Source organism: Canis lupus, chromosome X, assembly GCF_048164855.1.
Source record: "Canis lupus baileyi chromosome X, mCanLup2.hap1, whole genome shotgun sequence".
Lineage (NCBI taxonomy): Eukaryota > Metazoa > Chordata > Mammalia > Carnivora > Canidae > Canis > Canis lupus.
This window is the reverse complement of record NC_132876.1, coordinates 99723397-99750051: the sequence shown is the minus strand read 5'-3', so window position 1 is coordinate 99750051 and position 26655 is coordinate 99723397. Positions and strand designations below refer to the sequence as shown.

General features: G+C 44.1%; 2 protein-coding genes across 2 annotated transcripts; both read left to right on the top strand.

Moving 5' to 3' along the window:
• The first annotated feature begins 338 nt into the window (after window positions 1-338).
• LOC140627548 (melanoma-associated antigen B4-like) lies at window positions 339-4312 on the top strand. The gene is made up of 2 exons (XM_072815929.1): window positions 339-458; window positions 2574-4312. The coding sequence occupies exon 2, from the start codon at window positions 2628-2630 to the stop codon at window positions 3660-3662; it is 1035 nt and encodes a 344-aa protein (XP_072672030.1). The 5' UTR covers window positions 339-458; window positions 2574-2627; the 3' UTR covers window positions 3663-4312.
• Window positions 4313-22973: 18661 nt separating this feature from the next.
• On the top strand, window positions 22974-25392 carry MAGEB3 (MAGE family member B3). Its single transcript, XM_072818351.1, has one exon. It carries the CDS (start codon window positions 23906-23908, stop codon window positions 24605-24607), a length of 702 nt encoding a protein of 233 aa, XP_072674452.1. The 5' UTR covers window positions 22974-23905; the 3' UTR covers window positions 24608-25392.
• Window positions 25393-26655: the final 1263 nt, after the last annotated feature.

The following is a 26655-nucleotide window of genomic DNA, read 5'->3' as shown; positions in this document are numbered from 1 at the left end:
CCCTGGGAACAGAGCCTGCTTAAGATGCTCTCTCTTCCTCTCCCTCTGCCGCTTCCCACGGCACCTCTCATGCTAAAAAAAAAAAAAAAAAAAAACCAAACCCACAGAATGCCTCCAAGAGCCCTGCTCCTGCTTTCAGGCTTCTGTGGCCCAGGAAGGAGTAGCCAGGAGAATAGCAAGAGGACTGGGGAGGCTGGGGGCTCTGGGCGCTGGCAGGCCCGGGCCAGCAGAGAGAGAAGCCCAGGCCCAGAGAGACGCGGTGAGGACCTGCGTGAGGAGCCCTAAGCAGTGAAGTCGCACAGAGCCCCGCCTCTGCTTTCAATCCTTGGAGACCCTGGACCGCGGCCAACACCGGATGCGGTTCACCCGACTTCCGTTCTGGGTGGGGCTTCCACCGCCGGGCGCCATATTTGTGCGCTTGGCGGGAGCCGGATTCCCGGGACTGATCTGAATTCAAGGTAAGAACTCTGAGGGGGAACCGAAGAGATTCCTCCTCCCCCCTCGGCCTCCCATAATAAAGTTGGGTCCCTGAACCTGACCCTTCGGTTTGGCTCAGGGAGGTCCCAGCGGCCTATAAGGCCAAATTTGGCCTAGAAAGGCTCACAGACAAGGCCTTGGTCTGTGGGAGTAGCCCCGATTCTACACACGGAGGGGAACTAGGGCCTGACTGGATTGAGATTAGGGCCCCGAGTACAATGAGTAAACCTTTACGTAACAGAAGGGGCCATACTAGGAAGCCCCCATGCACTCTGCCCTGGGAGGTTCCCAGAAGGGTAGACAGACGTCAAGAGAGCTGATTTCCCTTCTAGCAACTAAGGGAATTGAGGGTTACACTAGACAACTCCCAAACTCAGCAAAGCGGGCCCTGGGCAGAACTGGCAGGCTGAGGTGCCTCCTCATTTTCACTGGAGGTGATTTCAGGGAGGGGAGGGCCTTGGTCTCGTGGAATAAGCCCCACTCAGCAAAAGGGACCCAGTCCCCAACAGGAGTCAAGGTTGTGATACTAAGTGAGGATGGAGGACTCTTCCCAAAAAGAAGGGGGCCACATAAAGGCCTAGTCCTGTTTTCATACCTGGGATACTTGGGCATGGTAACATGATACCTTATACTCACTTCTTCCCAGAACATGTCCGGGAGGTGATGGGCCAGGTCAAAGCAGGCAGCCTCAGGCCAGCAGAGATAGGATTTGAGGTTATGCCAGGTGGCATAGTGAGGACCTTGAGAACTCTGGGCATGTCCCATGCCATATCATTGGAGCCCCAAAGCATCCTGCCTATTATCAGGCCTGGGAAGCCTCAAGGATAGATGTCAGGCAGAGGTGTTCATCAGTTCCCATTCCATGGTAACAGGACAGTGAGGGTCTTGGGCCAAGGGGAGTGGTTCTAGGCCAGCAGAGGAAGAAATCTTAGACCCTACCATGAGTCAGATTTAGACCTTGAGTGGGGATCCTATAGGGGATCACCTGCCATAGGACATTAGTTTTCCTGCAATAGCTTTTACCCTTGGGGGACCATGTTTGGTTAGATAAGGTGGTCTTCATTCTTCTTATTGGGACTTAGGAAAGTTGGCTCTTGCTATGAGGACATTAGCACTAATTCAAAAAAAAAGTGGAGCTTCTCTACCAGGAGCCAAATTGAGGAACCTGAGTGAGGAATCAAGGGTTCATCCTATCCTAAATAGAGGAGACATCGAAGTGCCCATCTTAACCCTTTGATTTCATCCCAGGAACTCAGAGGGAAGGGCTGTCAGGTTGAACATCTGCCTCACTTCTTTATATCAGTTATAAAGGCAATGGTATTATTAGTCTGAAGGTGCAGCCACCAGTCAACAGAGGGGAGTGGTGTTAAACCTTTCAAGGAGCCACAATGAGGACCCTAAATGATGCTGAGGATCCCAGTGAAGTCAGGCCAGAGAGGACCTTCTTGAGTTCACAGTACTGGATATCCCCTAGCAGGGAGGTAGACCGAGGCACCCCTTTAGTTCCTTCTCCTGGGTCCCAGGGAGCTTTGAGGTGTCAACTTTATAGTAGCAAAGGGGAGAGTTCCCAGCTCTGCCAAGAGTTGACATAATACTAAAGATAAACTGAGAAGACCCAGCATGCCAGAACACAGGGGGCCTCACAGCAAACACCTGCTCTCACCTGAGTAAACCCAAGGCAGGGCTAGTAGGATGCAAATAAGACTCACTTTGAGGGTTTTGTGGTTCCTTTCTGGGATTTTTAGAGGACAGGCTGACCAAGAGAATGGGAGCCTTTGTAGGGTCCTAGAACAGCACCCTCAAGGATGCTTCAGAGGTGGCCTTTAATAAAGCCAAAGTGTGTGTGGTGGGGGGGTGCCTGGGTAGCTCAGTTGGTTAAACATCTGTCTTCAGTTCCGGTCATGGTCCTGGGGTCCTGGGATAGAGCCCCTCAGTGGGGAGTCTGCTTCTCTCTCTACCCTGCCCCTCCCCCTGCTTGTGCGCACGCTCTCTTGCTCTCTCTCTCTCTAAGTAAATAAAATATTTAAAAAATAATAAAGCCAAAGTAGAATCTACCTGTTGAAGGTGATAGCACCATCTTATTCTCCCTCCTGCAGGTGCACAAATCACCTGTCTCACACTCTTGCGTGCCATCCCTGATCACAGCCATTATGCCTCGTGGTCAGAAGAGTAAGCTCCGTGCTCGTGAGAAACGCCGCCGTAACAGAGATGAGACCCAAGGTCTCCAGAGTGCTCAGGCCACCACAGCAGAGGAGGAAGAGACCACTCCTTCCACCTCTTCTGTTTTAGGGAATGTTCCCCCAAGCTCCCCTGTTGCTAGCACTTCCCAGGAGCCTCAGGAAGCCCCAACCACCACCAGGGCTGTTGCAGGTGGTTCACGCCGCAGATCTAATGCAGGTGCCAAGAGCCAGGTTGAGGGAGGTAAACATTCCTCCCAGGCCTCAACTTCCACTGCGAGTGCTCCCAAAGATCCTCTAACCGGGAAGGTGGGGTTGTTGGTGCAGTTCATGCTGTATAAGTATAAATTGAAGGAGCCCATTAAAAAAGCAGAGATGCTGAAGATCATCAACAAAAGGTACAGGGAGCATTTCCCTGAAATCTTCAAGAGAACCTCTGAGCGCATGGAGCTGGTCTTTGGCCTAGAATTAAAGGAAATCAAGCCTGGTGGTCACTCCTATACCCTCATGAGCACCCTAAACCTCACCAGTGATAGCGATGTGAGCAATGGCTGGGGCTTTCCTAAGAATGGGCTTCTTATGCCTCTCCTGGGTGTGATCTTCTTGAATGGCAACTGCACTTCTGAAGAAGGTATCTGGGAATTCCTGAATATCTTGGGCATCTATGATGGAAAGAGGCACTTCATCTTTGGGGAGCCAAGGAAGCTCATCACCCAAGATTTGGTGCAGGAAAAGTACCTGGAATACCGCCAGGTGTCCGGTAGTGATCCTCCACGCTACGAGTTCCTGTGGGGCCCGAGAGCCCATGCCGAGACCAGCAAGATGAAAGTCCTAGAGTTTTTGGCGAAGGTCCATGATACCGTCCCCAGTGTGTTCCTGCCCCATTATGAAGAGGCTCTGCGAGATGAGGAAGAGCGAGCCCAGGCCAGAGCCACGGCTAAGGCTGCCTCTGCTACCAAGGCCAGTGCACATTCCAGGGCCACATCCAGCCACTCCACTCCTCCCTAGAGAGGGCTGAGTCAGATTCTTCACTTTGTGGTTGGAAAGGCCTGTTACCTAGTGTTCCTGATATACACACATAACTTGCTAGCTTTGTTTTTGTTTTTCAAGCAGTGTTATTTTCAACAGAAAGTTTATTTAGATTCAGAATATAAATTTATGAAGGATATGGATCACACATTTATTGCTGTTTATCAGGTTTAGGAGTAAGAGTTTTATTTTTTTGAAATAGAGATTGGAAATCCTTAAATCACTTTTGTGATCCAGAATAAGCTAACATGGCTCTAGGATAGGAATATCCTTAGATATTTGAAAGAGTTCCACACTAAAATAGTTGGGAACAGAAGATGGATGGATGGATGGATGGATGGATGGATGGATAGATAGATAGAGTAAAAATTGGTTAATTCTTGGTTTGCTTTACTTTCTGTAAACTTAAAAGACATATACCTGAATTTGTTTATGTTTGTCAAGAATGTTTGAGAATATAGGGCACCCTGGGTGGCTCAGTGGTTTAGCACTGCCTTCAGCCCAGGGCGTGATCCTAGAGACCCGGGTTCGAGTCCCATGTCAGGCTTCCTGCATGGAGCCTGCTTCTCCCTCTGCCTGTGTCTCTGCCTCTCTCTCTATCTGTTTCTCGAATAAATAAATAAAATCTTTTTAAAAAATGTTTGAGAATATAAATTATAGTGAATCAGACCTATTTACTTGTGTCTCTTATTTTAAACAGACATTGAGCATCTGTTCTTGGGAAGTCTTCATCCTTGTACTGGGGATATTTAGTCAAAGAAGACCCAGACTCTGCCCATGCAATTATAGATTCTAAGAGCAGCTGTCCTTATGGAAGAGGGTGAGATAGTACTTCATAAAGAACAAGTGAAAAGCATGGTAAAGAGGAGGCGAGGAGAACATACTACTTAGTTTTCATTCCTAAGGAGAATTTTGGGTGATTGGGAGGTTTTCTTGGCCAGAGCACTGCATATTCTTCAACATGTCTTAGATGTAAAAATAAACAACAAAAAAACCCTCAGCTACATAGATGATAATGTCTGAGGTCAAAATAATCACAGTAATTGCCATTCCTTAATGTCTAAGCACAAGACAGGCCCGGCAACAGATGCTTTCTGTACATTACACACACTCCACCAGTCCTACAAGATAGGGCTTATCAAACCTACTTCATAGAGAAGAGCCTGAGGCTCATAGAGTTAGAGTTTGACAATGTGCCAGAATTCATAGGGCTAGGGCATGAGAAGGTGGACTAGATGATTATAGAGCCCACACTGTTTTACTATTCCCACCCTGGACACAGCCTGTGTTTCTTATTTAAGATTTAGTTTCAGTACTTCAAGATTTGTCTTAGGTGATCAAAAGAATGGCTTTGTATCCAAACTCCTGAATTGAAATATATAGCCAGAGCAAAAAGAATACCAAAATAATTGAAAAGTATAAATAAATGATGAGATTAGGTGACAGTGTGACCATCTACATTTGCATTATTAAATAACCTCAAAAGATTAGGAGCTCACAAAATCAGTCTGGACAATCTGTTACCCATGGAAAGTAAATCTACCAGAATAGAAGTTACATGAGAATCTTTACCTGGCTGTGAATGGAAGGAATAGATCAATATATTTTTTCCCCTGACAGCCCCACACCACCTGGCCTGGAATTCCTGCCTTGTGCTACAGCTTCCCCATTTCATATCACTCCCAGGATAAAGATGCATTCTCTACAAGGTTTGCAACGCATAAAGTGCTCCAGAGTTTGCAGAGCTGTGGAATTTGCCAGGAAGCCATAAGTCCTAGAGACAAAAAAAAAAAATAAAAAATAAAAAAAATTTAAAAAAAAGGTGAGGGCCCCATGTAGAAGGAGGATTGGAGAGACTAACACCGCAGAACACAGGGGGTGCCAGGGGCTTCAAACCCATCTGTTCTTAAACATGGAGGGTCTCAGACACAGTTTTCAAGATGAGCATACCCTCACTTATTCTTAAGGCTTCTCACTGCCATAAGAGCATTCATCTAAGGGCAGAGTTCTCAGGTCACTAGAGAAAAGAGTATCAGTCTATCAGAAATTATGGAGATAGACCTGAAAGAGGATGAAGAAATGACCCAGCCAGGACAGTGCAATCCCATAAAAATCCTGTCCCAATAGTCAGCTCAGTGAGTTCAGAGACTTTTGGCTGCTTGTGGCTAACACTGACTTTCAACTGAGGTCCCAGGAAGATGAGGCCTTTGTCTGAGGGCTATATCCTCAGATCAGCAGAGAGGGTGGAGGCCCAGGAAAAGGGAAGGCTCCAAGTAAAGACACTGTGTGTTGACATGGGGATCACCCAACCCACAGCTGACGGGGCTACAACTAACCCCTTTTCTACTCTTAGCCTGGGAGGCACAGGCAAGAGCTGACAGGCTCAAGTGCCCCCCGACTTCTGCCTGGAGCATCTCAAGGAGATGAGGACCTTGGTTTACAAGCTGGTTGTTCAGAAGTAGAATCCCAGTTCTTACAGTGTCAAGGTAAGAATCCTATATGAGGGGGCATCTGGATGGCTCAGTCGGTTAAGAGTCCAACTTGGTTTCAGCTCACGCCATGATCTCATGGTCATGGAATTGAGCTCCATGCTCAGTGGGGAGTCTTCTTGAAGATTCTCTCCTTCAGCCCCTCCCCTACCTCGCATGCTCATCCTCTCTCTAAAATAAGTAAATACATCTTTCAAAAAAAGAATATGGGAGCCTGGGTGGCTCAGTCTGTTAGGCGTCTGCCTTTCACTCAGGTCATGATCCCAGGGTCCTGGCATCAAGTCTCAAGTTGGGCTCCCTGCTCGGAGGAAGGAGCCTGCTCCTTCCTCTCCCTCTGCCCTTCCCCACCTGCTCATGTTCTCTCTCTGTCTCCTTTCTCTCTCTCTCTCTCTCATACCCTCTCTCTCTCTAATAAATAAAAACTTTAAAAATTAAAAAGGAATCGTGTAAGAGGGATGAGGCAACCAACTACTCCATTCCAGATATATTATGATATGCCAGAGCAATAATAGTACTATAATAAATACGAGGTATGAATAAAGGGAAAAAAGAAATATTTGCAGGCTATAGGATCATCTACATATGTGATTTCAGAAAAGATCAGGAGCTCAAAAAAATTATCTGACTCAGCCACTTCCTTATAAAAAATAAATGTGAAGGGGGAGGGGCAAGATGGCGGAAGAGTAGGGTCCCCAAATCACCTGTCCCCACCAAATTACCTAGATAACCTTCCAATCATCCTGAAAATCTACGAATTCGGCCTGAGATTTAAAGAGAGAACAGCTGAAATGCTACCGTGAGAAGAGTTCGTGCTTCTATCAAGGTAGGAAGACGGGGGGGGAAAAGAAATAAAGAAACAAAAGGCCTCCAAAGGGGAGGGACCCAGCGAGGAGCCGGGCTAAGGCCGGGGCGAGTGTCCCCAGGACAGGAGAGCCCCGTCTGGGAGAAGCAGGAGCCGCACCAACCTTCCTGGGCAGAAAGGCGCCCGCAGGGAGTTAGAGCAAGACCCCAGGAGGGCGGGGATGCCCTCAGGCTCCCTGGGACACTAACAGACACCTGCGCGCCCAGGAGAGTGCATCGGGCTCCCTAAAGGGCTGCAGGGTGCACACATTGACCCGGGAGCAGATAGGAGGGGCTGGGGCGGCGGCCCTGCCCCGGAGCCTCCAGGCCCCTGCAGAGGAGAGCTCCGGAGTTCCTGCGGGGGTGACTCCAGGGCTCCAGAGCTGGCCCCGCCACTGGAGTTGTTCCTCCTGGGGCCTAACGGGGTAAACAACCCCCTCTGAGCCCTGCACCAGGCAGGGGGCAGAGAAGCTCCCCCAAGTGCTAACACCTGAAAATCAGCACAACAGGCCCTCCCCCAGAAGACCAGCTAGACAGACAAGTTCCAGGGGAAGTCAAGGGACTTAAAGTATACAGAATCAGAAGATACTCCCACGTGGTTTTTTTTTTCTTTTTGATTTCTGATTGCTTCCCCCGCCGTTTTTTTCCCCTTTCTTTCTTTTTCTTTCTCTTTTTCTTCTCTTTTTTCCTTTTTTTCTTCCTTTTTTCTTTTTTCTTTTTCTCTTTTTTTTCCTTCTTTCTCTCTCTTTTTCTCCTTTTCCCAATACAACTTGTTTTTGGCCACTCTGCACTGAGCAAAATGACTAGAAGGAAAACCTCATCTCAAAAGAAAGAATCAGAAATAGTCCTCTCTCCCACAGAGTTACAAAATCTGGATTACAATTCAATGTCAGAAAGCCAGTTCAGAAGCACTATTATACAGCTACTGGTGGCTCTAGAAAAAAGCATAAAGGACTCAAGAGACTTCATGACTGCAGAATTTAGATCCAATCAGGCAGAAATTAAAAATCAATTGAATGGGATGCAATCCAAACTAGAAGTCCTAATGACGAGGGTTAACGAGGTGGAAGAACGAGTGAGTGACATAGAAGACAAGTTGACGGCAAAGAGGGAAACTGAGGAAAAAAGACAATTAAAAGACCATGAAGACAGATTAAGGGAAATAAACGACAGCCTGAGGAAGAAAAACCTACGTTTAATTGGGGTTCCGGAGGGCATCGAAAGGGACAGAGGGCCAGAATATGTATTTGAACAAATCCTAGCTGAAAACTTTCCTAATCTGGGAAGGGAAACAGGCATTCAGATCCAGGAAATAGAGAGATCCCCCCCTAAAATCAATGAAAACCGTTCAACACCTCAACATTTAATAGTGAAGCTTGCAAATTCCAAAGATAAAGAGAAGATCCTCAAAGCAGCAAGAGACAAGAAATCCCTGACTTTTATGGGGAGAAGTATTAGGGTAACAGCAGACCTCTCCACAGAGACCTACCAGGCCAGAAAGGGCTGGCAGGATATATTCAGGGTCCTAAATGAGAAGAACATGCAACCAAGAATACTTTATCCAGCAAGGCTCTCATTCAAAATGGAAGGAGAGATAAAGAGCTTCCAAGACAGCCAGGAACTGAAAGAATATGTGACCTCCAAACCAGCTCTGCAAGAAATTTTAAGGGGGACTCTTAAAATTCCCCTTTAAGAAGAAGTCCAGTGCAAAAATCCACAAAAACAAGGACTGAATAGATATCATGATGACACTAAACTCATATCTGTCAATAGTAACTCTGAACGTGAACGGGCTTAATGACCCCATCAAAAGGCGCAGGGTTTCAGATGATAAAAAAGCAGGACCCATCTATTTGCTGTCTACAAGAGACTCATTTTAGACAGAAGGACACCTACAGCCTGAAAATAAAAGGTTGGAGAATCTTTTACCATTCCAATGGTCCTCAAAAGAAAGCAGGGGTAGCCATCTTTATATCAGATAAACTAAAATTTACCCCGAAGACTGTAGTGAGAGATGAAGAGGGACACTATCTCATACTTAAAGGATCTATCCAACAAGAGGACTTAACAATCCTCAGTATATATGCCCCGAATGTGGGAGCTGCCAAATATTTAAACCAATTAATAACCAAAGTGAAGAAATACTTAGATAATAATACACTTATACTTGGTGACTTCAATCTAGCTCTTTCTACCCTCGATAGGTCTTCTAAGCACAACATCTCCAAAGAAATGAGAGCTTTAAATGATACACTGGACCAGATGGATTTCACAGATATCTACAGAACATTACATCCAAACTCAACTGAATACACATTCTTCTCAAGTGCACATGGAACTTTCTCCAGAATAGACCACATACTGGGTCACAAATCGGGTCTGAACCGATACCAAAAGATTGGGATTGTCCCCTGCTAATTCTCAGACCATAATGCCTTGAAATTAGAACTAAATCACAAGAAGAAGTTTGGAAGGACCTCAAACACGTGGAGGTTAAGACCATCCTGCTAAAAGATGAAAGGGTCAACCAGGAAATTAAGGAAGAATTAAAAAGATTCATGGAAACTAATGAGAATGAAGACACAACCGTTCAAAATCTTTGGGATGCAGCAAAAGCAGTCCTAAGGGGGAAATACATCACAATACAAGCATCCATTCAAAAACTGGAAAGAACTCAAATACAAAAGCTAACCTTACACATAAAGGAGCTTGAGAAAAAACAGCAGATGGACCCTACACCCAGCAGAAGAAGAGAGTTAATTAAAATTTGAGCAGAAGTCAACGAAATCGAGACCAGAAGAACTGTGGAACAGATCAACAGAACCAGGAGTTGGTTCTTTGAAAGAATTAATAAGATAGATAAACCATTAGTCAACCTTATTAAAAAGAAGAGAGAGAAGACTCAAATTAATAAAATCATGAATGAGAAAGGAGAGATCACTACCAACACCAAGGAAATACAAACGATTTTAAAAACATATTATGAACAGCTATACGCCAATAAATTAGGCAATCTAGAAGAAATGGACACATTCCTGGAAAGCCACAAACTACCAAAACTGGAACAGGAAGAAATAGAAAACCTGAACAAGCCAATAACCAGGGAGGAAATTGAAGCAGTCAACAAAAACCTCCCAAGACACAAAAGTCCAGGGCCAGATGGCTTCCCAGGGGAATTCTATCAAACGTTTAAAGAAGAATTCATACCTATACTACTAACTCTGTTTGGAAAGATAGAAAGAGATGGAGTACTTCCAAATTCGTTCTATGAGGCCAGCATCACCTTAATTCCAAAACCAGACAGAGACCCCACCAAAAAGGAGAATTACAGACCAATATCCCTGATGAACATGGATGCAAAAATTCTCAACAAGATACTGGCCAATAGGATCCAACAGTACATTAAGAAAATTATTCACCATGACCAAGTAGGATTTATCCCCGGGACACAAGGCTGGTTCAACACCCGTAAAACAATCAATGTGATTCATCATATAAGCAAGAGAAAAACCAAGAACCATATGATCCTCTCATTAGATGCAGAGAAAGCATTTGACAAAATACAGCATCCATTCCTGATCAAAACTCTTCAGAGTGTAGGGATAGAGGGAACTTTCCTCGACATCTTAAAAGCCATCTACGAAAAGCACACAGCAAATATCATTCTCAATGGGGAAGCACTGGGAGCCTTTCCCCTAAGATCAGGAACAAGACAGGGATGTCCACTCTCACCACTGCTATTCAACATAGTACTGTAAGTCCTAGCCTCAGCAATCAGACAACAAAAAGACATTAAAGGCATTCAAATTGGCAAAGAAGAAGTCAAACTCTCCCTCTTCGCTGATGATATGATACTCTACATAGAAAACCCAAAAGCCTTCACCCCAAGATTGCTAGAACTCATACAGCAATTTGGTAGCGTGGCAGGATACAAAATCAATGCCCAGAAATCAGTGGCATTTCTATACACTAACAACGAGACTGAAGAAAGAGAAATTAAGGAGTCAATTCCATTTACAATTGCACCCAAAAGCATAAGATACCTAGGAATAAACCTAACCAAAGATGTAAAGGATCTATACCCTCAAAACTATAGAACACTTCTGAAAGAAATTGAGGAAGACACAAAGAGATGGAAAAATATCCCATGCTCATGGATTGGCAGAATTAATATTGTGAAAATGTCAATGTTACCCAGGGCAAGTTACACGTTTAATGCAATCCCTATCAAAATACCATGGACTTTCTTCAGAGAGTTGGAACAAATTATTTTAAGATTTGTGTGGAATCAGAAAAGACCCCGAATGGCCAGGGGAATTTTAAAAAAGAAAACCATATCTGGGGGCATCACGATGCCAGATTTCAGGTTGTACTACAAAGCTGTGGTCATCAGGACAGTGAGGTACTGGCACAAAAACAGAAACATAGATCAATGCAACAGAATAGAGAACCCAGAAGTAGACCCTGAACTTTATGGTCAACTAATATTCGATAAAGGAGGAAAGACTATCCATTGGAAGAAAGACAGTCTCTTCAATGATTGGTGCTGGGAAAATTGGACATCCACTTGCAGAAGAATGAAACTAGACCACTTTCTTGCACCATAGACAAGATAAACTCAAAATGGATGAAAGATCTAAATGTGAGACAAGATTCCATCAAAATCCTAGAGGAGAACACAGGCAACACCCTTTTTGAACTCAGCCACAGTAACTTCTTGCAAGATATATCCACGAAGGCAAAAGAAACAAAAGCAAAAATGAACTATTGGGACTTCATCAAGATAAGAAGCTTTTGCACAGCAAAGGATACAGTCAACAAAGTAAAAGACAACCTACAGAATGGGAGAAGATATTTGCAAATGACGTATCAGATAAAGGGCTAGTTTCCAAGATCTATAAAGAACTTATTAAACTCAACTCCCAAGAAACAAACAATCCAATCATGAAATGGGCAAAAGACATGAACAGAAATCTCACAGAGGAAGGCATAGACATGGCCAACATGCACATGAGAAAATGCTCTGCATCACTTGCCATCAGGGAAATACAAATCAAAACCACAATGAGATCCCACCTCACACCAGTGAGAATGGGGAAAATTAACAAGTCAGGAAACCACAAATGTTGGAGAGGATGCGGAAAAAAGGGAACCCTCTTACACTGTTGGTGGGAATGTGAACTGGCGCAGCCACTCTGGAAAACTGTGTGGAGGTTCCTCAAAGAGTTACAAATAGACCTGCCCTACGACCCAGCAATTGCACTGTTGGGGATTTACCCCAAAGATACAGATGCAATGAAACGCCGGGACACCTGCACCCAATGTTTCTAGCAGCAATGTCCACAATAGCCAAACTGTGGAAGGAGCCTCGGTGTCCATGGAAAGATGAATGGATAAAGAAGATGTGGTTTATGTATACAATGGAATATTACTCAGCCATTAGAAACGACAAATACCCACCATTTGCTTCAACGTGTATGGAACTGGAGGGTCTTATGTTGAGTGAAGTAAGTCAGTCGGAGAAGGACAAACAGTGTATGTTCTCATTCATTTGGGGAATATAAATAATAGTGAAAGGGAATATAAGGGATGGCTGAAGAAATGTGTGGGAAATATCAGAACATAAAGACTCCTAACTCTGGGAAACGAACTAGGGGTGGTGGAAGGGGAGGAGGGCGGGGGGTGGGGGTGAATGGGTGACGGGCTTGAGGGGGACACTTGACCGGATGAGCACTGGGTGTTATTCTGTATGTTGGTAAATTGAACACCAATAAAAAATTAATTTATTAAATAAATAAATAAATAAATAAATAAATAAATGTATTAGAGGTTACATGAGACCTTAACTCTGGCCAAGAAAGAGAAGGAATATACCAATATATTTCTCTTACAGCCTACTTACCTGGGCCCCCTGATTTGTGCTGTGGATGCCATCTCATATAACTCCTAGAACAAGGACCCATTCTCTGCAAAGTTTGGAGTAGGGAAACTGCTCAAAAGAGTTTTCAAGGATGTGACATTTCCCAAGAAGCCTTTAATAGAAGTGACAAGAGCTTTTAGGAGGATACCCATGAACCAGGAGTGGGGAACAGAGAAAGCAACATCCCAGAATATTGGGTGTTACAGAGAGAGCAGCCCCTTACTTCTCTCAGACCTAGAGGCCTCCAGGAAAAGTTGTCAGGCTGAAAATCTCCTCACTTTTTCATCACAGTTGTCAGGATCTTAAGAGCCTTGGTCTAAGGATGGCAGTCTCAGATCAAAAGAGGGAGTTGTCATATATAAATGTGAGTTCCCTAAAAAGAATGAAGGAAGCACCCGCCCACAACACTGATGGCCTAGAGTCCAGTTCCTGCTGTCAGAACTTGGAGATCCTGAATTCCATATGAATTATAAAGTATACTTTCTTTTTTTTTTAATTTTTATTTATTTATGATAGTCACACAGAAAGAGAGAGAGAGGCAGAGACATAGGCAGAGGGAGAAGCAGGCTCCATGCACCGGGAGCCCGACGTGAGATTCGATCCCAGATCTCCAGGATCACGCCCTGGGCCAAAGGCAAGCGCCAAACCGCTGCGCCACCCAAGGATCCCTAAAGTATACTTTCTATGAAGTGTAAAGAGGCTTTGAGAAGTGAGAAAGAGAGAATAGAAGCCAGAGTTGCAGCCAGGCCTGGCACTACTGCCATGGTCAGGGCATGTGCCAGGGCCGAGACCAGTAGCAACTCCCACGTCTAGTGAAATCTGGGTGGGGATTTTTCATTTTGTGGTGAAAAGAGAGATGAACATTCTAAGTAGTTAAGCACCTAGGTGGGCTGGATGGAAGGAAAACATTTATGCCTTCTTTCCCTTCTTGCATTACTTAACTGGGAGATTTATCTGTTTTTATTTTTGGGTTTCTTTTTGGTATTTTTAAAATACTCTTCCTTGAAATAGAAGCTTTATATGACTTCAGTATCTGTATTTATGAATAATATGTATCACACATGTATTGCTATTGATCAGGATAAGTATAAACATTCTGATATTTTGTACAAAAAAATAAAAATCCTTGCATCCCTCTTTTTGAGAGAGAGAGAGAGAGAGAGAGAAAGAGAGAGAGAGCATGTGCATGCATGAGCCAAGGTGAGGAGTGGGGTAAGGGGAAAAGGAGAGACAATATATAAGCAGGCTCCACACCCAGCACAGGGCCCAAGGTTGGACTCGATCTCAGGACCGTAAGATCAAGACCTGAGCTGAAATAATAAGTTGAATGCAGGCAGCCCGGGTTGCTCAGCGGTTTAGCACTGCCTTCAGCCCAGGGCCTGATCCTGGAGACCTGGGATCGAGTCCCACGTCAGGCTCCCTGCATGGAGCCTGCTTCTCCCTCTACCTCTCTCTCTCTCTCTCTCTCTATCTCTCATGAATAAATAAACAAAATCTTTTAAAAAATAAGTCAAATGCTTAACTGACTGAGGCACCCAGGTGCCCTACATTGCATCTCTTTTTGTGGTCTGGAGCAAAATAATATGTCATATGAATGGAGATTTTCTTGCAAATGTGAATGAACCCTGTGGTAGAATTGTTGGTATCAAGAAATAAAAGTTTGGGGCATCAGCAAGGTGATGGAACAAAAATTTCCAGCCCTTATTTGCCACAGAAGCACAAAGTTAACAATAATATAAGTGAAAAATACCTTTATTAAAGGTCCAGAATCTATTTAAGAATATGTGATACTACATGTTAGCATTAAACTGAGATAAACTACACTTGAAATGGGTAGGAGCAGTAATTAGGCTTCCTTGGCATCATCCCCTCCCTCAAGTTGGCACAGATTGGCCCTGAGAGAGATTATGACTTCTCCCCATGTAGGAGAGATTGAGGTGAACATCCCATTTACCCAAAATATGTTAGAACTAATAAACGTATTCAGTTGCAGGATATAAAATCAAAACACAAAAATCAGTTGTGCTTCCATATACTGACAACAAAATATTTGAAACAGAAATTAAGAAAACAGTTCTATTTAAAAGTGTCAAAAATAAAATAGGAATAAATTTAACCAAGGAGGCAAAAGATTCGTACACTGAAAACAATAACACCTTGAAGGAAAAAAATGAATACACAAATAAAAGGAAAGATATCCCATGTGCACTGATTGAAACAACATTTTTAAAATATTCATACTACTCAAAGTGATCTACAGATTCAATGCGATAGCTATCATAATTCCAATGGACTTTTTCACAGAAATAAAAAAAAAACCTGAAATTCATATGAATTCACAAGAGGCCCTGAATAGCAAAGTAATGTTGAGAAAAAGGAACATAGATGTAGGCATTATACTTATTTTGAACTATATTACAAAAGTATATTAATCAAAACAGTGTTGGGGCACCTGGATGGCTCAGTCATTTAAGCATCTGACTCTTGATTTTTGGCTCAGGTCATGATCTCAGGGTCATGAGGTCAAGCCCTATAATCCTGGGATGGAGCTCTGCATGGAGCTCCCTGCTCAGTGGGGAGCCTACCTCTCCCTCTCCCTCTGCCGCTCCCCCTGCTTGCGTGTTCTCTCTCTCTCTCTCTCTCTAATAAAGAAATAAAATCTTGAAAAAAGATGTTCTCCCTCTAACTCCCTCTGTCCCTACCCTACCCTCTGTTCATGTACTCTCTTTCTCAAAACAAAACAGTGTTATACTAGTATAAAATCAGAGACATAGATCAATGGAACAGAACAAAGCCCAGAAATAAACCCATGCATAAATGGTCAAGTAATTTGTGACAAGGCCACCAAGAATACACAATGGTGAAAGGATAATCTCTTCATTAAATGCTGTTAGGAAACTGAATATCCATATGCAAAAGAATTAAATTGGATGCTACTTATGTCATACTCAAAGATTAATGGAAAATAGATTAAAGACTTAAAAATGAGACTCAAAACCACAAAATCACTAGGGAAAAGATCTCCTTGACATTGGTCTTGGAAGAGATTTTTTAAATATGACAACAGAAATACAGGCAAAAAAAGCAAAAACAAGTGGGACTTAATCAAACTAAAAGGCATCTGTACAACAATGGTAACAACAAAAAGGCAATCTGTGGGAGTGGGAGGAAATAGAAGTAAACAATATATCTAAGGGACTAATATCCAAATTATATTAGGAACTCCTACAACTCAATAGCAAACAACTCATTTTTAAAAAAATGAGTAAAGAACTTAAATATTTTTCCAAAGAAGACACCCAAATGTTCAATAGGTATATGAAAGGTGCTCAACACCACTCATCAGGGAAATGCAAATCAAAACCACAATAAGATATCACCTCAAACTTGTTAGGTAGGAAGGCTATTATCAAAAAGACAAGAAGTAACAAGTGTTGGTGAGCGTGTGAAGAAAAGGGAACCCTGTGCATCATTGATGGGAGTGTGAATTGGTGCAGCCAGTATGGAGAAATTGTTTGGAGGCTCCTTAGAAAATTAAAATGAGAGCTACCACATGATTCAGCAGTCCCACTTCTGAGTATATACCCAAGGAAGTGAAATCAGAATCTTTTATTTTTTTGTATATTTTTTATTGGAGTTTGATTTGCCAACATATAGTATAACACATGATGGTCATTCTGTCAAGTGCCCCCCCTCAGTGCCCATCACCCAGTCACCCCATCCCCGCCCACCTCCCCTTCCACTATCCCTTGTTCGTTTCCCAGAGTTAGGAGTCTCTCATGTTTTGTCACCCTCTCTGATATTTCCCACTCATTTTCCCTCCTTTCCCCTATAATCCCTTTCACTATTTTTTATATTCCCCGTATGAATGAAATCATATGTTTGTCCTTCTCCAATTGACTTACTTCACTCAGCAGAATCTTAAAGATATATCTGCACTCCTCCATTAATTATGCCATTACTCACAGTAGCCAAGATACAGAAACAACCCAAATGTCCACCAGTAGATAAATGAATAAAGAAAATGTGCTATATACACACAGTGGAATATTATTAGCCTTAAAAATGAAGGAAATCTTACATAAGACAACATGGATGAATCTGGGGGACATTATTCTAAATGAAATTAGCCAGTCACAGAAGGATAAATAATTCATGATTCCATTTATATGAAGCATCCAAAATAGTCAAACACACAGAAACATAGAGTAGACTGGTGGTGGCCAGGGATTGGGAGTCAGGGAGAAATGAGAAGTTGTTGTTGAACTGGCATAGTTTCAGTTATGCACGATGAATAGGTTCTAGAGATCTGTTGTAAAACATTGTGCCTAACTGATGAATCACTAAACTCTACCTCTGAAACTAATAATACACTATATGTTCATTAATTGATTTTTTAAAAATTTTTAAAAGAAAAAAATGTGCTTAGGGGGAAAACATTGTGCCTATATTTAACAATATTTTATTGTGTACTTAAAAGTTTATTAAGAGTGTAGTTCTCACATTAGGTATTCTTAGCCCAACTACAATTAAAAAGTTTATTATCTTGCTCTCTCCCAAAGTAGAGAGTAAGCTGATTACAGGCAAGTATTTGGGAAAGACAACTCTTTAAAAAAAAAAAGATTCTATTTATTTATTCATTAGAGAGAGAGAGGGAGGGGCAGAGACATAGGCAGAGGAAGAACCAGGCTCCCTATGCGGAGCCTGATGTGGGACTAAATCCCTGGACCCCAGAATCATGACTGGAGCCAAAGGCAGATGCTTAACCATTGAGCCCCCCAAGTGCCCCAGGAAAGACAACTCTTTTACATTTTACACCATTGATGGGAATATAAATTGGCGCAGCCACTATGGATCAGTAGGGGGTTCCTTAAAAACAGCTCTTAGATGATCCAGCAATTCTATTTCTGGGTCTATATCGAAAGAAATTGGAATTAGGATCTTGAAGAGATATCTGCATCCCAAGATCATTGCAGCATTCGTCACAATAGCCAAGACATGGATGCAACCTAAACATTCATTGACGGACAAGTATATAAAGAAAATATGTCATATACATACAATGGAGTATTATTCAACTTTAAAAAGAAGGAAACTTGTCATTTGCAACAACAGAGGTGAACCTGGAAGACATTATGCTATGTGAAGTAAGCCAGACACAAAAGGACAAATACATGTTATATAAGGAAACTAAAATCGTCAAACTGATAGATGCAGAACAGTATGGTGGCTGCCAGGTGCTGAGAGGAGGGGTATTGAAGAGGTATTGGTCAAGGAGTACAGAGTTTCAGTTCTATAAGGTGCATAAGTCCTAGAAATGTACTGTAGAGCATAAAGCCTATAGATAACAATGTCATATTGGATATTTAAAAATTTGCTGAGGGGGTAGATATTATGTTGTTATTGTACTCATAAAAAGTAACAAAGAGGGGGCACCTGGGTGGTTCAGTGGTTGAGCATCTGCCTTTGGCTCAGTGCATGATCCCGGGGTCCTGGGATCGAGTTCTGCATCAGGCTCTCCTCAGGGAGCCTGCCTCTACCTCTGCCTATGTCTCTGCCCCTCTCTCTGTGTCTCTCATGAATAAGTAAATAAAATATTTTTAAAAATAATAATAAAGAGGGCAGGAGAAAATTTTTGGAGGTAATGAGTATGTTTATGGCATTGATTGTGATGGTGGTCCACAGGTGTATGCTTATCTCTAAGCTTTTGGGGTATCAGTCATACCTCAATAAAGTAGTTTTCTAAAGAAGCAGATATTTTGTCTTATTTGGGCTTGTGTCTCAGCACTGTATCTAGTATACTGTAGGCACTTTATAAATATTTCATCATTAAGAGGGAAAAAAAGGATGTATAAATAAGGAAAAGATTGTCAATTATTGGTTTGCCTAATTCCTTCTAGTGTTTCTTCTAAAAGTAAAAGTTATACACCTGGACTTGCTTAGATTATTCAGCTGTGCAAGAGAAATTAAATGTTGGGGAGTTAGACCTCATGCTCACTCTCATTCATTTCCAATAATTAAGTGGGAATGAGCTCTTTGGAAGGCTTCAGGCTAGTACTGGGATGCTTTAAAAAGAAAGAACCCTCAAAACAGCAACCACACATTCTAGCCCCTGCCCTTCGAATGTTAGAGTCTGGATTCTGCACTCATAGCAAAAGAGATGATGACATATTCTCTGTGACCTAAAGAACAAGGAGGGGTTTGAAGAGGGGAGGAGGCAGGAGTTAAAAGCAGTCAAGTCTGGGGCAAGGCAGCATGGAGTTTTAGGAAACTGCTCCCTTCAGTGAGGGGCAATTTCAAGTGAGATTGCATGGTGGACTGGATGAGGCTTATGGGAGTGGTAAGCAGGGGCCAGACCCTCAGATGGTGGGCCTCAGAGATAAAAGACTAAGCCTTCAATAGAAGCTTGTCCTTAACAAGTTATTTGGAATTGTGGCTAGACCAGAGAAAATCTCCACGTAGTATAGGAGTGGTAGGTGTCTCTGCTCTTGCCCAGTGCAACTGAACATGGTGCATAGACCAGATGTTCTATGTACATCCTCACCAGGGAGTTTCTGACCAATAAGAGTTATTCTTCTTTGAGGTAGGGTGTCCAGAATCCACTGGACTGGCGCTCTTTACCCTGGATTGGGGGAGCCGTAGGCCACTTTTTCGAAGGAACACTCACTTTATCTTGCATGCAATTTGGCAAGGTCTAGATTTTTGCTGATGGTTAAATGAATGAAAATAATGGTGATTTAGATAGATGGGCAGCTGGAAGTTAGGGAAAATATCAGTCATTGAGAAAAATTCTGAGAACTGAGTTGAATCCAACTGCGAAAGTCTCTCTCTCTCTCTCTCTCTCTCTCTCACACACACACACGCACACACACATGCACACTGTATAATGAGGATATATTACATAATTGGCATCGCTAAACATCATCGTGGTTGATTGTGATTTCTTTGTCTTGGAGTTTGGTAATATGCTGGAGTTCACAGGGCTAGTAAGTGACAAGGCTGGGACTAAACTTCCTAGTTTGAATTCCTCTAGAACACACGCTGATCATTCCATTCTTCTCTGCCTAAAGCAAACCTTGTGTTCCTTAATAGTCCAAATGTATCTCAGGGGAGAAAATAAGATTCTGTGTTCAGAGAACTGGATTGGAATACATAGTAAAAGCAGTTAAGAATACCACAGTAAATCAAAGGCATGAACAAAGAGAAGAAACATAATATTCAGTGGCAATGTGATCATCTACATATGCAGTGTTAACCTCAAGATTGGGGAATCACAAAACCATCCTGGACGACTCCTTTCTGAGGCTCACTCTGATTACTGAAAAAAAAAAAAAAAAGATCAGCATCATTTTTCTTTGACAGCCTACCTCTCTCTTGGGTCCCCTGTCTTACGTTTTGGTTTTTCTATCTCACATCAAGTCAGAGATAGTAACCTGCAAAGCTTGCGTTAGGGACACTGCTCTAGTTTGCGTGGATGTGGTGTTGGCCAAGAATTCTTTAATCTGAGAGACAATACTCCCCCCCCCCATGATTAATACTGGGAAAACAACCACCTCACATTATAGGGGGTCATTCAGATACCTGGCAAACCTGCTCTCAGGCCTAGAATGCCTAGCAGGGCAATCAGAGTGGGCATCCCCTCTTTTACTCTTCAGAGTTTTCAGCAAGGCCAAAGTCTTATCCTAAGGAGAATGGCCACACTTCAGTAGAGGGAGGATCCTGGGTTGGATAGATATCTAGTTGAGGTCCCTGGGTAATAAATGTGAGGACCACCAACTCCAGAACAGTGGTGTTCCAAAGAGACCTAACTCTGCTGTCCACCTCTTAGGACCCAAATATCCCTGGCCTAATGTGGCTCACTCTTCTACCTGGGAGGTCTCAGGAAAAAGCATCCCTTGATCTGAGCAGAGTAAGGAGGAGGAGCTCCTCTGGCCAGGAGCAAGGTCAGGTCCCTGAGTGAAGGAAGAGGACAACGCTAAACCCAACGCGCCCCCCGCCCCCATTGTTAACCATGGGAGGTCTCTGGCAGAGATATAAGCCTGAGAAGCTTCTCATTTCTGCCTGGTGAGTCTCAGGGAGGGTGGGGTCTTGTCTAACAGAATGGGCCCCATTTCTGCAGGAGGAGAAGTCTTCGCCATAACCGGAGTACGGTGAGCACCCTCAGTGCTAATGAGAGAATCTCTTCCCCAAAAGAGGAAGGCTCACAGAGTTCCGCTCCTCTTCTCAAGTCTCTGGGGCCCCAGGCAAAGGTAAGCAGAAATAGTGCACCCTGACTCATTACTAGGGACTTGAGAAAGTGAGGGTTTCCTTTGGGGCCTGGCAGACCTGCGTCAGTAGGGGGAGGAGTCCCAGGTTTGTGGGATCACAGTGATTCCACAGAGCCTTGTCTTTGCTGCCAGACTTCAGAACGTTCGGCAGCCATGGCCGGATATGATTCATCGGAAATTCCGCTTTGGAGATCAAGACCTCAACCGAAAGACGCAGAGTTTGTTCCGCCAAAGAGTGGAATCTGAGGACTTCTCTGAAGTCAAGGTGAGGACGTAAATGTGAAGTGAAAGAACCACTCCCCGTGGTGGCCTCACAAAGTACCGCCCCTGGGGTCGGCAGTGGAAAGTCCTGGCACAACTGTTAGGCCGAGTTCTGCCTGGGAAGTCTCAGGAAGGAAGGTCTTGGTCTAAGAGAGTGGCCCTGATTCTGCAGATGAAGGAAACATAGGCCCTCGCTAGAGTCAAGGGGGTGGGGGGTCCTGAGTGCTAATGAAGGGATCTCTTCCCAGTAGAGATAACGACAGAAAGCTGGACCCCTACATATCCCCTATTCTGGGATAGTTTTATTTGGCAGTCACTGACAACCGCCACCCCCCACTCCCTGAGAGCTCCTGGAAGTGAAGGCTGTTGTGTTTGGAGCTTGGTGAACTCAATTTAGTGGAGGGAGGAGTCCCAGGCTCTGAAAGATACCAAAAGGAAGACTTTGAGTGAAGACCTACGGACCACCGACTCCAGAACAGTGGGGTCCCACAGAGCTCTGCCCCTGCTTTCAGCCCTCAGAGACTCTGAGCAGTTGTGGCCAAATATGACTCATCTTTACTTCCCATTCAGAGTTTCCAGGAAGTGAGGACATTTGTCTGGGGGTGAGGCCTCTGGCCCCCTGATGGTGAATTCTCAGGACTGGTCTGGAGTCAAGGTGAAGACATTGAGTGGGGACTGAAGGGACCATCCAGAACCATAAAAAGGCATTCCATTAAGTCCCGATGCTGCTGTTGGCCCTGGGAGGCCCCAGCAGAGCTATAGGACTTCCTGCCTGGGAAGTCTCAGGTAGGCAAGGCCTCAGTCTAAGGAAGTAGCCTGGGTCCTACAGATGGAGGAGACCTAAGCCCTGACTGCAGTGAAGGTGAGGTCCCCGAGACTAATGGGAGACCTCTCCTCAGTTAGGGAAAGTAGTAACCTTGCACTTATTTCTGGAGGCTTTTGGTGGGAGTACTCATATGGAGGACCCTAATTTCCCCTTTAGGAACTCAGGGAATGAGAACTATACTCTGAGGCAGGATGCCTAAGTCCTACCTGTAGTTAAGGTCAGAGACCTAAATGAGGACTAAGGGGAGCACCAACTTTAAAATGTGTGTCTTATAAATTCTGACCCTTCACTCAGCCCTGGGAAAAACTCCAATGCTGCTTAGGCTGAGGCACTCCCTTCATTACTGTATGGCAAGTCCCAGAGAGGTAAGGCTGTTGGACTAATTGAGCGGCCTCAGTTCTGCAGAGGGAGGAGACCCAGGGCTTCAAGGAGTCAGAGTGAGGACCCTGAGTGAAGAGTGATGGTACTCACCCCAAAGAAGAGCCAACAGAGAACCCCCCCTTGTTTACAGCACTAGGGAGCCCAGACATGGAAGTAGGGGTATGTGAACCCTACTTTATTTTTGATGCCTACATTAGGCATCAGGTTGGTGAGAGCCTTTGTTTCAGGGAAGAGACATCAGATCAGCAGAGGAAGTTGTCTCAGGCCCTGCCTAGAGCCAAGGTGAGGACACTGAATAAAGACTGAGGACCCTAATAACCCCAGAACAGAGAGTTCCACAGTACTGTCAGCAGTGGGTGGCAGTAGTAGGCCAAGGCAGTAGTAGTGGGCCAAGGTGCCCCTTTAGTTTCTCTTGAGGGGTCCCAAGAAGAGGAGGACCTGGGTTTGAGATGTAAATTTAGAGCAGCACAGAGGAGGGGGCCCCTGGGCCCTGCCAGAAGTTGATGTGTTGGTCCCGAATGTGAATTAAAAAGATCCTCATACTCCAGGGTTAAGAGGATTCCACAAGGACTAGACCTGCCCACCGCTGCTCTCAACCCCAGTAAGCACCAAGCAGGGCTGGCAGGCTGCAGTCCGAGGCTCACTTTAATTATTTCCACAGGATTCTCAGAGTACAGGCTGATCATAACGAGAGTCTCGTGGTCTCCTGGAGCAGTACCCTCACAGAAACCTGCAGAGGCGGCCTTGGTCAAAGCCAAGGTGATCTCTGCCTGCTGAACAGGTGCTCCCTCTCCTCCTCTCTTCTCTCATGCCCAGATCACCTGCTGTCCTACCCACACTCATATCTGCTGTCCCTGACCATAGCCATCATGCCTCGGGAACAGAAGAGTAAGTTCCGCACCCGTGAGAAATGCCACCAAGCCCGAGGTGGGCCCCAGCATCGAAACGGTGCTCTAGCCACTGCAGCCAAGGAGCAAGCATTCCCCTCCTTGGCCCCTCCTCCTTCTGGAGTTCCTACTTGCAGAAAGCCCACTTCTAGATCATGTAGCACTCTCAAGAGGTCTCAGAGAGCCCTATCCACCAAGTCTGCAGGGGTTTCTCACACAAGACCATACAAAGGAGTCAACTGCAAAACTGAGAAGAAGCAAAGTTCCTCCCAGGCTCCACTCCCCATTATGCAGTCTCCAGGAGACCCTCTGACCAAAACAACAGGTACTTTGGTACAGTTCCTGATGTAAATGTACAGAAGGAAAAAGCTCATTACGAAAGCTAATATGCTGAAGATTGTCAATAAAAAGTACAAAAATCGCTTCCTTGAGATCCTCAGAAGAGCCTCTTTCAACCTGGAAGTGGTTTTTGGAGTTGACTTAAAGGAAGGCAATTCTACCAAGGATTCCTATATCCTTGTCCGCAAAATGGACCTCCCCAACAATGGGACTGTGAGTGGTGGCAGAGGATTTCCCAAGACTGGACTCCTGATGAACCTCTTGGGCGTGATCTTCATGAAGGGCAACTGTGCCACTGAGGAGAAGATCTGGGAGTTCCTGAATAAGATGAGAGTCTATGCAGGAAAGAGGCACTTCATCTTTGGGGAGCCCAAAAAGCTCATCACTGAAGATTTGGTGAAGCTGAAGTACCTGGAGTACCGCCAAGTGCCCAACAGTAATCCTGCATGCTATGAGTTCCTGTGGGGCCCCAGAGCCCATGCCGAGACCAGCAAGATGAAAGTGCTAGAGTTTTGGGCCAAGATTAATCATACCGTCCCCAGTGCCTTCCACTCTTGGTATGAAGAGGCTCTGCGAGATGAGGAAGACCGGGTTAAGGCCGCGGTTACCCTCGGGGCTGAGAAGGATGCCACAGCCAGTGAATCTTCCAGGGACTCTCCAGCAACTTCTCTGACATCTGATGAAGTTGAGGCAGAGTCTTCATCTTGTGGCTGAAGAGAGCAGTCAGTGTCCTGATTAGTGAGGGCTAGCTGTGACTTCGGGAACACAGTGTATAATACCTTTGTGCTCTTGTTCTGTATGGGTAATTTGGAGATTTATCAAGATCTTTATTTTTTGCTGTTTTTCAAATGTTACTTTGAAATGAAGGCTTATCTAGCACTATAGTCTAAATTTATGAATTACATTGGTCTCACTTATTGTTTATCAGATTTTAGAGTAAGAGTGTTGCTGTTTTATAAAACAAATTGGGAAAAATTCTATCTTATTTAGTAATGTGGTATGACATAACATCACATTGGAGTATGCATTTCCCTTAAAAATGTGAAAAACTTAGGCAGTAAAACACATGAAATCAAGATAGAGAGGGGGAAGAATAAGATGGTCAGTATTTGGCTTCCTAATCTCTTTTACTCCATGTTTTATAAAATTCTAAATAACAGTATGTGCTTGACTAACTGAAGAATGTAGAATTAAACCTTCATGAATTAGACCCCATGATCACAGGGCCATTTGTTCCCCAAACATTGACTAAGCATCTGCTCTTATAAGGCTTCATGCTAGCACTGGGAGAGCTGAGGAAAGGACTGAGACATTGACCATAAAATTATAGCGTCAAGAAGCATTTATCGCACAAGGAAGAATGGTGACAGACACTCTGAGACCGAAAGGATACATGAAAACACGGGGTAAAACAGGAGAGAGGTGGTTCCAGATGAGAGCAGTTAAGTGTCAGTCCCCTGAAGCAAGGCAGTGTTGGGCACTCGGAGACTGCAGGTCCTTAGGTGAGAGGTAATTCTAAGCTGTCTGCATGGGGCGGGGGTGGGGGAGGTGGGGGCGGGGGGGGTGGGGTGCTCCATGAGGCTGTGATCAGAGGGAGCAAGAGCCAGCCCCTCACATGGTGGGCTTCAGAGTTGAAAGACTAAGTCCAGAAACTGCCCTTAAAGTTACTTTGGAATTGTGGGAAAACCAGACAAGAGAGATCACCTAGGACAGGGATGGAATGTGTCCTGTGCTCTTGTCTCGGTGTAGGTGAACAGTGTGCAAATTAGATGTTTTGTTTACATCATCTCCAAAGGGTCTCTGAGAAGTAAGTGTGTACTCCCTTGGAGTGGATGCCCAGAACCTTCTGGACTGGCACCCTTGGCCCTGGGTTGAGGGAGCCAGAGCCCACTAAAACATCATCCAAATTAGGTTATCTTGTATGTCATTTGGCAAACTCCAGGGAAAGTCTAAATTTTTGTTGGTGGTTGAATGAATGAATGTCAAAGTGGTTTAGAAAGAAGGGCAGCTGGGAGAAAGGTAAGTTTTGGGGCCTTGAAATATATTTTCGGAGCTTTGTGTTGCATCTACTAAGGATGAGCACTGGGTGTTATACTATATGTTGGCAAATTGAACTCCAATAAAAAAATATACATATAAAAGAATAAAATATTAGATAAACATGAGGGGGGAAAAATAAAGTCTACCTTATGCCAACATTGGATGACATACTTTAATTGGGAAATATTACTTACTGTTCCTTGCTAAGCACCATTGTGTCTAATAGAATTTTTGGTTGTTGTTGTTCTAGAGCACTGCAGAGTTTCTGACATCCCCTGCATTAAAAATTAAATCTCACTGTAGTGAGTTGAAACTCCGGGGGACAAATTAATCAAAGTAAGAACTGGCTCTTTTAAAGCTCACTACAGGCCAGGCAATGTGCCATGTATTTTTATATGCGTTATGGGCATTCTATTTGTCCCCAAGAGAGAGCTTATCAAACCCATTTCACAGATGAAAAGACAGCCCCCAGAGTTTGGTACTTTGCCCATGGCTGCTAAGTGACACGTTTGGAACCAGACTCCTGGCTTGAATTAGTCTGAATTCTACACTTTTCTACTCCTCCCAGCATGAGGCCAAATTCATGTTCCTTGATTCCCCTTTGTTCTCACTACTACAAAAATTATCTCAGGTACTAAAAAGGACTCTGTGCCCAAAACACTGGATTGGAATATATAACCAGAGCAATTACCATTTCAAAATAATTGAGAAGTGTGAATAAA

Bases quoted from the DNA above. Each gene is read 5' to 3' on its own strand.
- MAGEB3 (XM_072818351.1), top strand. From the start codon at position 23,906: ATGTACAGAAGGAAAAAGCTCATTACGAAAGCTAATATGCTGAAGATT.
- LOC140627548 (XM_072815929.1), top strand. From the start codon at position 2,628: ATGCCTCGTGGTCAGAAGAGTAAGCTCCGTGCTCGTGAGAAACGCCGC.